This window comes from Esox lucius, chromosome 9 (genome assembly GCF_011004845.1).
Source record: "Esox lucius isolate fEsoLuc1 chromosome 9, fEsoLuc1.pri, whole genome shotgun sequence".
Lineage (NCBI taxonomy): Eukaryota > Metazoa > Chordata > Actinopteri > Esociformes > Esocidae > Esox > Esox lucius.
The window spans coordinates 370768-382132 of record NC_047577.1 but is presented as its reverse complement, the minus strand read 5'-3'; the positions used below and the strand labels follow the sequence as shown (position 1 = coordinate 382132).

At 40.1% G+C, this 11365-nt stretch overlaps 1 protein-coding gene across 1 annotated transcript; it reads left to right on the top strand.

Moving 5' to 3' along the window:
- The first annotated feature begins 6548 nt into the window (after nucleotides 1–6548).
- rasd3 (RASD family member 3) lies at nucleotides 6549–8692 on the top strand. The gene is made up of 2 exons (XM_010903123.5): nucleotides 6549–7045; nucleotides 7590–8692. Exons 1-2 carry the CDS (start codon nucleotides 6865–6867, stop codon nucleotides 8108–8110), a joined length of 702 nt encoding a protein of 233 aa, XP_010901425.1. The 5' UTR covers nucleotides 6549–6864; the 3' UTR covers nucleotides 8111–8692.
- Nucleotides 8693–11365: the final 2673 nt, after the last annotated feature.

The following is an 11365-nucleotide window of genomic DNA, read 5'->3' as shown; positions in this document are numbered from 1 at the left end:
TGAGGCAATATGTATTCCATATTCTGTCACTGGCATTGTCTGAATTTTACCCTTGGAACGTGTTTTAACACACACTTTTTATCGAAATTACTCCTAAATATGATCATATTTGAACTGTTGTCAATGTTTTGAGTGGTACATGTTCTCAAACAATTAATAAACTCAATTTATCTCAGTTTATAAGTAATTCGTTGGTCTCTTTTATTTTGAAAATTACCAGATTTTCGTGACCCGGAAGTGTTTCTTTAATGTTGCTCACAAGACGTTGATCGCAGGTCCCGTGATTTAGCTAGCTAACAGCAAGGATGGAGTCATCAAATGAAGTAGAAAAAAAATATTAAAGCAGGTTTTTACTTCACAAGCATGAAGCAAGGCAAGTCTGATATTTGGACAAATTTCTCAATTGTTACAGACAAAAATGTCAATATGGAACCGGTTCCCATATGACCAATAACTGCCAGACTGAAATAGAAGGCAAATTTCAGTAGCCTACCTAATTTTGGCACCACTTAAATGTGTGGATTGAAATATTTTCCCTCTGGTGCTCTGAAACCGATGTAAAAAGCATATTCACCTTTCACCTCTTGTTAACATATTGCTTTGATAGTCTACCATTAGCTAGCTACCTTAAACATGCTTAAAATGCCTAAAGCAAAACGTCCTAAAGTGTGGCTCTATTTCAGACGAAAGAACACCGGAATGTGCAACAAATGTTTTCAAATAATTTTGTGTAAAGGGAACACGTCGGTACCCATCCTAGTTATTTGTCATGTATAGTGCTTTACTTTAGCTTGACATGAAGAAGTTTATCATGTGGTCCGTTTAATTTAACGCAACATTTTATGTCTGTTATTCTAAAAGTATAGTAGAGCCCTAACATTTTTCTGAATTCTTCACTATCTCTACAAGCTGTGACATGATGTTTGTGAGTGCAGGTGGGAGAAGAACACATACGTTGAGGGAGCGGGCGGTAATGGACAGAGTCTAGGGGCCCAAATATCAAAGGCCCCGTTCCCTTTAGTTTTCAGTCTAGACTGGAACAGACAGAAATCCTTTTTCAGCTGATCTGAGAGGCCTAACAGTGCAGTATGGGTTGAGCATGTCGCTAATGTAATCAGGTGCCAGACCATGAGGTGCCTTAAAAGTGATTTAAAATGTTAAAATCTACTCTGAAATTCACTGGTAACCAATTGTCCTAGTAAGACCTTGATTAACTATCGGTAGACTTTGATTTAGTCCTAGTAAGAAGTCTGGCAGCTGAATTCTGTACAACTTGGAGTTTACCTAGGGACTTATGGTTGAGGCATGTAAACAAAGCATTACAGTAGTCTAGGGGAGATTAAATAAAAGCATATATAATTTTCTCAGTGTCCACAAAAGATAAAACAATCTTATTTTGGCAATGTTTCTAAGTTGGTAAAAGCACGACTGCACCAGTTTTTTTGTGTTATATTCAAATTGTCTGGATCAAAGAAAACAGGTACAATATTTGCTAGTGATCCTAGAGCCAACCGAACTTCATCCAAAATGGGGGGCCAATAATTAAAACTTTGATCAGTTTTTTACTTTATCGGTTTTACCTGTTTTTAACTGAAGAACATTATTGGACCTCCAGTTTGTAACATCTTCCAGACAATTGTGCAGAACACACAACTTGCTCAAGTCATTTGGCTTAACCGACAAATACAAATGATAGTACCTAATGGAAGCATATACAGAGAAAACAGGATTGGCCCCAGGATGGAACCCTGTGGAACACCACATATGACAGGAACAGAGGAAGACACATAATTGTTAATCAACACTACAAATGCTCTATTTGACAGATACGACTTGAACCAATCTGGTGTAATCCCTGAGATCCCAACACAATTTCTAAGTCTGTCAATTAAAATGTTGTGGTCTGTAGTGTCAAAAGCTGCACTAAAATCTTGTAACAACAAGACTGAACATTCTCCAGAGTCAGCATTCAACGACAAATCATTTGTAACCATTATAACAGCAGTTTCAGTTCTGTGTTTCTAATGAAAGTCTGACTGGAATTTCTCACAAATAAAATAAAGTTGAGAATACCAATATGAAAGTCCCCTCCAACAATGACATGGTCATGTTTCCCCACCACACTGTAAACCCTAATGTTTCTAGACTTATAAAGTTGGTGCCTGCTATAATTGAGGGGATATCAATATGGAAATCCCCTCCAACAATGATATGGTCATGTTTCACCAATAGGGAGGAAAGAAGTTCTGAAAATGTTAGCAGGAATTTGGAGTTTAGGAGGCCGATAAACTGTCTCAAGGCAGTGAATAGAAAACATAAGCACCTCAAAAGAGAATTCTGACACATTGACGGGCTGCATTTGAACTGGGTTTTGTGAACTACAGCAATTTCCCCTCCACTGCCATTAACCCAGGGCTTGTTTATAGATTCATAATCAACAGGACAGAGATCATTTAATAAACACTGGTCACCATCTGTCATCCAAGATTGATAGCTGGTTAGCTGATTAGCTTATGGTGGCTAAGCTACACTGGTAAAAACACTGACTGAAAGCCACGTAATGAATGTAATTGATCTTTAGCTAATGGTGGCTATGCTACACTGGTTAAAACACTGACTGAATGCCACATAATGAATGTAATTGTTGATAACTGGATAGCTGATTAGCTTATGGCAGCAACGCTACGCTGGTTAAAACACTTTGACTGAATGCCACATAATGAATGTAATTGTTGAAAACTGGATAGCTGATTAGCTGATGGCAGCTACGGTACGCTAGTAAGAACAATTTGAACTGTCGATGTCACGGTATAACATTTGCATAATATAAGACTGGGTGCGTTTAGGACCTGAGAATGTACGTTTTATTGGCAAACAGCTGGTAGCCATCATTCAGAAGGGCTGTGTGTTAGTGGATTGTCTACATGATGAGTAATAAGATTATAATTCAGAGGTGAAGCACATGGTGGTCAGTGCAAATTTTCATGTCTTGTAGTTCCTCCTCAAAACGTGTAGAAATTAGACGTGAAGCGGAGGTTCATTTCTGCTTACAGGTATTGTTAGTTCTATGACCAATTCAGGTTAGGAGGAGGTTGTGACATCAACCAAATGTTGCTTTCTTGTGCTCAGCTCTGCAAAGCAAACAACCTCTTTTCCACTAAAGACAAGTGATAACAGCTTCTCTACCACTAGATGCTACATTACGTCAAACAGGTAGAGACACTGACCAAGAATGACACTAGATGCTACATAGCTTCAAACAGATAGAGACACTGCACGCTAGACAGGCACAGACTAAACCAAATGCTCTCAGCACAGAAAAACATCCACTAAGTGCAAACTCTGATGGTACTCTACTGAAAACAGGAACATTGACTGAGAACAAACACACAGGTCAGTTCTGTCCATCACCCTAAATAACTGCTAGCCAGTCTGGTAAAGTAACTACCACTGAAAAACAAATATTTATTTAATATTTGGTTTTGTTGAAGATCTGATTACATTCCATGTAAATAAAAAGAACATCTAATGGCTAACATCACAGCAATGCAACTGCTGTATGTCTTTATGACAAACAAACACAAATACACAAAGACACACATAAAGACAGGACTTTCAGCTTGTCTGTCAGCTTACCCAAGAAGAACACACAAAGACACACATAAAGACAGGACTTTCAGCTTGTCTGTCAGCTTTCCCAAGAAGAACACACATTATTTACTAATGATTCCTAAATGTATGTGTTAACTTAACATGGGTGTGCATGTCCAATAAAAGTAATTCCGTAGTTCAAACAGAGAAGAGCCACTAGAATCCACAGTGTCTGTGCACCTCCAGTGTTGTTCCTTGGAAAGAGACATTAACAGTTATTATCTGTGATTAAGACTACAGTCTTTCTGTGTGTGTGTTTGTGTGTGTGTAGGCTATTTGCGGACAAGCCTTAAGAAAACAGTGTTATTTACCCAAAGGATGATCCAGTGACTAAACCCAGGGTGTTACTAAATGATTGTGTTTCACTACATGGAACATCTTGCCCTACATGAAGGAAAACACTCCTCATTATCCAACAGGGGAAACTACAGCAGACCTGGACTGACGACAGACTGTAGAGAAACTCACTGTTCTGGACTGACTACAGACTGTAGAGAAACTCACTGTTCTGGACTGACCTCAGACTGTAGAGAAACTCACTGTTCTGCACTGACCTCAGACTATACATAAACTCACTGTTCTTGAATGCCCTCAGACTTTAGAGAAACTCACTGTTCTGGACTGACCTCAGACTTCAGAGAAACTCACTGTTCTGGACTGACCTCAGACTGCACATAAACTCACTGTTCTGGACTGACCTCAGACTGTACATAAACTCACTGTTCTGGACCATAATATATCACAGTACAAGTGCATCTTAAATTATTAACTTAGATGATGGAACATGTGATCTAGTACATGCTCTGTCATCTAGTACATGCTCTGTCATCTAGTACATGCTCTGTCATCTAGTACATGCTCTGTCATCTACTACATGTTCTGTCATCTAGTACATGCTCTGTCATCTAGTACATGTTCTGTCATCTAGTACATGTTCTGTCATCTAGTACATGCTCTGTCATCTAGTACATGTTCTGTCATCTAGTACATGTTCTGTCATCTAGTACATGTTCTGTCATCTAGTACATGCTCTGTCATCTAGTACATGTTTTGTCATCTAGTACATGTTTTGTCATCTAGTACATGTTTTGTCATCTAGTACATGCTCTGTCATCTAGTAAATGCTCTGTCATCTAGTTAAGGAAGGACCTCCTGATGCTGATGAGTTCTTACAGCTTTTAATAATGACAGAACCTCTGATTTGTGTCTTTCCAGAAAGTTGTTTTGAAGGCTCCTTGGTGATCGTGGTTGTGCGTTTACATTACAGTTCAACAGAGGGAACCTACTAAAATTGATAAATGTGCTGTATGCTAATATTATTTGAATCACTGACAGTTTACAAGTGGAGGCCTATTAACTTGGTTTGTGACGTTGAGGGTGATTGGTTACTGTGCTAATTCAGGATTGATGTTACAAGGGGGGTTAGCTATGAATGCAAATCCAAATTGAAATGCATGAAATATATATACTGTTGAAAAGTTCAAGGGGTACTCTTTCTATAGACACTGTATTGTGTTTTTATGGAGTAGCCTTCATGTAACCTAATGGTGGTGACAGAATGGAAAACGTGTCGCTTTTTCATTCCTGCTTCTCTAGATTGTGTGGGGACATGTGGCCTATTTTAAAATATCTCCTTCAAAAAAGACATGCTGGTTTCTTTTATATTTGTTTAGGCAATTTGAAATGCATGTATTTGTGAGAATGGTATTTTATACATTTTGTTTGATTGATTTGATGTGATTGATTCATGTAGCCCACTGATTGACAGCCCTGTGCTGCTTTTTGAAAGGAAATGACCACCCATCGAAGAGGCGCGGAGGGGGTGGGAGGGTACAGTTGTCATAGCAACAGATTAAGGTCAAAGATTATTTTAGACGGCTCTGTTAGCACTTTTTGCCACAGATTTGCACCAGCTCTGGATTATTTTTAGGTGGGGGGGGGGCACGGCAGATATCCAGTGGTCTAATTCAGTTTATACTCCACCATAACCATAATATATCACACCATAGTCATACTTTATTGTACATTATGTAATTTCTAAATAACGCGTTCGAAAAGGATGAAAAAAACATCAAATTGAAGCTGACAGTCTGCTCTTTAAGCCCATAATCATTGTATCATTTACATTTAAAATGGAATACAGATGTAATTATATGTCATTTGCCCATCGATAATAAAGTGTTATTTCAAATACTTTATTTACGCGTGGTCACACTTCATGTGCACAGCGTTTCACGCCTGTTAGTCTGGGTAGAGGGAGACACTGAAACCAACAATACACACGATACAGCCATATAATATTCCTCATGGTTAATGTTGTAATGTTCCACAGGGTTGGTGTTATAATGTTCTACAGGGTTAGTGTTATAATGTTCTACAGGGTTAGTGTTATAATGTTCTACAGGGTTAGTGTTATAATGTTCTACAGGGGTTAGTGTTATAATGTTCTACAGGGTTAGTGTTGTAATGTTCTACAGGGTTAGTGTTATAATGTTCTACAGGGTTAGTGTTATCATGTTCTACAGGGTTAGTGTTGTAATGTTCTACAGGGTTAGTGTTGTAATGTTCTACAGGGTTAGTGTTGTAATGTTCTACAGGGTTAGTGTTATAATATTCTACAGGGTTAGTGTTGTAATGTTCTACAGGGTTAGTGTTATCATGTTCTACAGGGTTAGTGTTGTGATGTTCTACAGGGTTAGTGTTATAATGTTCTACAGGGTTAGTGTTATAATGTTCTACAGGGTTAGTGTTATAATGTTCTACATTAAGTGACACGGCACACACAGACCACGAACCAAAACAGCCAATGAAAAACTGAACTCCACAGAAGTTGCTGTGTAATTGGCTGCTACTGCTGATTATTCAGCGCCTGGTTCGTATAAACAACAGGAACGCGTGCCCTACAACACGTTTAACTGTTGCGCTAGATCACCGAAACGTCGTGTATCGTCCTAGAGAGAGAATCGAATCAACATCCCTTGGGTCATTGACAATGACAATAGAACACCGCTAGACAGAAACCTGGTCTACCTTGTAATTCAAGGTTCGTTTATTACCAGTTAAGTAATTTATTCGATGTAATTTAGAGCACTGTGGGTGTTCATGCATTTTAGGTTTGTGCTACATTCAAGATAATCTTAGTCACCGGCCCCCAATTTAGCGAGGTTTTAACGAAAAAACAGAGTAAACGGTTGGTTTTCTTTGGGAGTCGTCATGTCACCGTCGGTCCAGTCACAGTGTGTCAACGTTCCGGCCCGGATGAGGCTGGTTCTGTTGGGGGCAGCGGGGGTCGGGAAGAGCTCACTAATCCGCCGTTTCCTTCACAACCGCTTCGACCATAAGTACACTCGAACGGTGGAGGAACTACACGCGCTGGAGTGCAGCGCTGGTCCAGGTAAATAATGACACTACATCTGTGAAACAAGCAAACCATTGATATTTATCTTTATTTGTTAAGACAGAAAACCGTCGTCAAAAGTAAAAACGTATTTTTACACCCTTCATATTGGATTTTTATATGGACCAATATCATAAAAGATTAAACTAGGCTTTCCTTACGGAACTGTCACATATCCATTTCTATATCTTTTATAAATAAATAAATGACTGCAGGGAGGATGTTTTACTATTACATGCTTGTAAGGGAAGTCCAGTAGAAATGTTGTCAAATCGTTTGCTTTGAAAAGTCCCACAAGAATAGTAGGATTGGTTCCTATAAAATTGTTATAATAAATAAATGTAATAAATCATGACAGAACAACCTTAAGGATGGTTTGGGTATGATTAGAAAGTATTCCATTGTAAAATGGGTGATACAGTTGCTTGTTTTGTTAGTTGACTTTAGTGTGTAATTCATTTGTTTTGTTTGTCTGATAAATTTGATAAGCTATTTGGTTGGCTGATCTCATTGATTGTACATCTGTGTGCTTTTCTTCCAGAGGGTCCCCATATGTGCATTGAGATCCTGGACACCAGTGGCAGCTACTCGTTCCCAGCCATGAGGGAGCTGTCAATCAAACATAGCCACGCCTTCTGCCTGGTCTATGCTGTCAATGACCCTGCCTCCTTCAGTGAGGTCATCAGACTGCGACAAGAGATTTTGGCTCTGAGGGGAGGGGCAGAGAGGCAGGGGGCGGGCCCTGCCGTAATGGTGGTGGGGAACAAGGCAGACCTTCGGGGGGGTGAGGGGCGTGTCCTGGTGTCAGGGGATGTGATGTCAGTGGTGGAGCAGGAGTGGGGGGCGGGGTTTGTGGAGGCGTCAGCCTTGACAGGGGAGAATACTGTGGAAGTGTTCCAAGCCCTGCTACAGCCTGTGATGTCATCACACAAGGACACTGTGATGTCATCACACCTAAGCCCCGCCCTGTGGAGACTCAGGGACACCGTCCCCAGGGTTACCAAGGACAGGCAGAAGAAAAAAGGACTGATGAAGAAAAATAATAGCTGTCTCCTGTCATAGACTGGCACTGAACCGGGAGAGGAGAGCCTTGGGAGGTTTGGGTTGGTGTCGGAGTGCATGGGACCCAAATATTACTTTGAGCCTGCTGATGCCCAAAACTATTGGTCCCATGAGACTGTGCTTTCCTCAACAACTATGCAACAGTAAAGACTGTGCAGTTGGGCACTGGATTGCTGTAACATATCGTGTATCAGGAATCCGCAACGTCTGAGCGGAGAAACGCTCATTCAGATCTCTTCCCTGACTGTCCATTGTGATCTGTAACCATTAACCCTGTCTGCTTCACATCTGAGAGTATGTGACACAACTCATAAGACCTGGTGCTGCAGTTCTGTTCTGTGGTTTTTACATTCTGGGTTAAAGTTTTTAAGATTGTCTGGTGCTGCAGTTGTTTTAAACTGTGGATTTAGAAGGTTTATGTTTTAGGGTTATTCAGTGTCGCAGTAGTTATCCTGAGGTTTGTGGCATCTTAGTTTGTTTGTCATTACCCATAGATGTTTTAATTGATGTTGTGTATTTAAAAGTTGATTGGGTGGTGTGTCGCTTTCAGTAATAAAAAGGAATTTGATCCCATTATGATAACATTATTGTCTATTAGGCTCAGTCTGAACCAATATGATGTTAGAGGTCAAAATAAAGTCTAACAGGGTCTGACAGTCACAAACATTCACCTGAAAAGTCCCAACATGCAAATAAATGATTGGTTGAAAATTCATATTCCAATTGTCCTATTGAAACATATGTGAATGACCCCCCCCCCCCCCCCCAAACTATAAACCTTTATAAATCAGTCTGATCAACTGAATTACTGATACAAGTCAATGAAACTACAAAACTATTCATGCAGAAATAAAAAAAGGTTTTTACTAAAAATTCATGGCAATGGGTCTACTGATCTATTTTATTATTATCTATGCCATATTCACCACCTTGAAAAACAACAGATCTTTTGATGGCTATGTCTTATTCAGCTCCATCATGAGCAAAAATTCATCTATTAATATCTATGTTCCATTCAGTTCATTCTCCCACAACAACCCATTTAGTTTCAACTGCCTGTTGATATCCAATGGACCTTTCCGTTCCAATAATAATGACAGAATTCACTCATTTAGAGAGAAGGGGAGGAGAGATGTGAAGGTAGGAGAAAAGATATGTAGGGGTGGAGGATTCTGGACATAAAGGAGGAGAAGAGAATATGGGAAGGAGGAAAGGATAAGAAAGATAGTGAAATTGTGGAGAGGAAGTGTGAGAATGTGAAGACAGGATGTCAAGAAGGAGAAGGGGAGAGAGGATGTGAAAGGAGAAGGGAAGAGAGGATGTGAAAGGAGGAGAAGGGAAGAGAGGATGTCAAGAAGGAGAAGGGGAGAGCGGATGTGAAAGGAGGAGAAGGGAAGAGAGGATGTGAAAGGAGAAGTGGAGAGAGGATGTGAAAGGAGGAGAAGGGGAGAGAGGATGTGAAAGGAAGATTCTGTTTAGTCTGTTATGAGCATCTGGGTGTTTCCATGGTAACACATGTACTAGAAGGTCCTCATGAATATCCTGATGAAAATATAAAATATATTTAGTCAAGCTAGGATAGTCAATATATATTTAAAATAGTTTAAATAGTACCATGTATTTTGTTTAAACACATTTTAGATGGTTGTATTTTGTAACTTTTTAAAAGCCTAGATCGACATGTATTTTTTTACAATAGTAACACAGCATGCTTTGCGGTTGGTTATTTTAAACAATGTAATTTAGTTGCCAGAGCAACTGTCAAAGACATGTAAACAACACGCTTACTGCTCACGAGTAACGTGCACACAGACTGGAGTCCTGGGAAACGTGTTGAATGTGCATATGTTGTTTTGTGTGTGTTATTCATGACCCTCCAATTGCTCACGATGTCCTCCCTCCTCCTCCTCCCTCCTCCTCCCTCCTCCTCCCTCCCTGTCTCTCCCCCTTCCCTTCTCCCCTCCTTCATCCACTCCTTGATGAACTTCGATCAAATTCATTTTATGAAGATGTTTTAAAACAGCAGTCACAAAATGCATATACATATACCAAGCTTCAAACCCCATAAAAAAGGAAATAAAAGCACAGTGGCTAGAAAAGATTCCCTAGTCGTGTTGGAAACCGAGGAAGAAACCTAGAGAGGAGCTGGACTCTGAGAGGTGGTCAGACTTCTTCTGACTGTACCGGGTGAACCTTATAACAGTGACCTTTGAAAGGCCACATTGTACCTCTACATATAATGTAAACATTCAGATGACCAGTGGGTCAACAGGTCAATCACTACAGAGATGATTCAGATGAAGAGATGAGTCATCAATATAGACTTAAACGTTGAGAATAAGTCTGAATCACTAACATTAATCAGCGGATTGTTCCACAACTATGGGACTTTGTAGGAGAAAGCCCTGCCTCAAGCTGTAGGGTTAGGTTCTAGAAACAGTCAGGGTCAGGTTCTAGAAACAGTCAGGGTTAGGTTCTAGAAACAGTCAGGGTCAGGGTTAGGTTCTAGAAACAGTCAGGGTTAGGTTCTAGAAACAGTAGGGGTTAGAGTTAGGTTCTAGAAACAGTCAGGGTTAGGTTCTAGAAACAGTAGGGGTTAGAGTTAGGTTCTAGAAACAGTTAGGGTCAGGGTTAGGTTCTAGAAACATTTAGGGTTAGGTTCTAGAAACAGTCAGGGTCAGGGTTAGGTTCTAGAAACAGTTAGGGTTAGGTTCTAGAAACAGTCAGGGTTAGGGTTAGGTTCTAGAAACAGTTAGGGTTAGGTTCTAGAAACAGTAGGGGTTAGGGTTAGGTTCTAGAAACAGTCAGGGTTAGGGTTAGGTTCTAGAAACATTAGGTTAGGTTCTGCACTCTTGACAATTCTTCCCCCATGTTCCGTGTGTTTGGGTGACAGCTATTTGATACTCTGCGATATGATGTTTTGTGTTAGAGAGGAGGATAATGGGTTGCCAGGAGAGCTGATAAGAAACTAAAGGACACAGAAAGTCCATTTAAACTGCTCGAAACTCTCTGTTTTGGACATGGCTGGATTATAGACTAGTGGTGGTATTTAGCAGTGCCAGAATGCTACATGAGCAGAGAGATAAGTAGAGGTGTGTGTGATATGAGTGTGTGTTTTAGTGAGAGTGAACTGGAATGCAGGGCAGGCTGAACTACAACTGATAAGACACTGAAGGACAGAAAAAGGCCATTTAAACTGCCCAAATTTCATACCCATTTTCTTTTGTCATCCAGGGTACCCCATATATCATGACA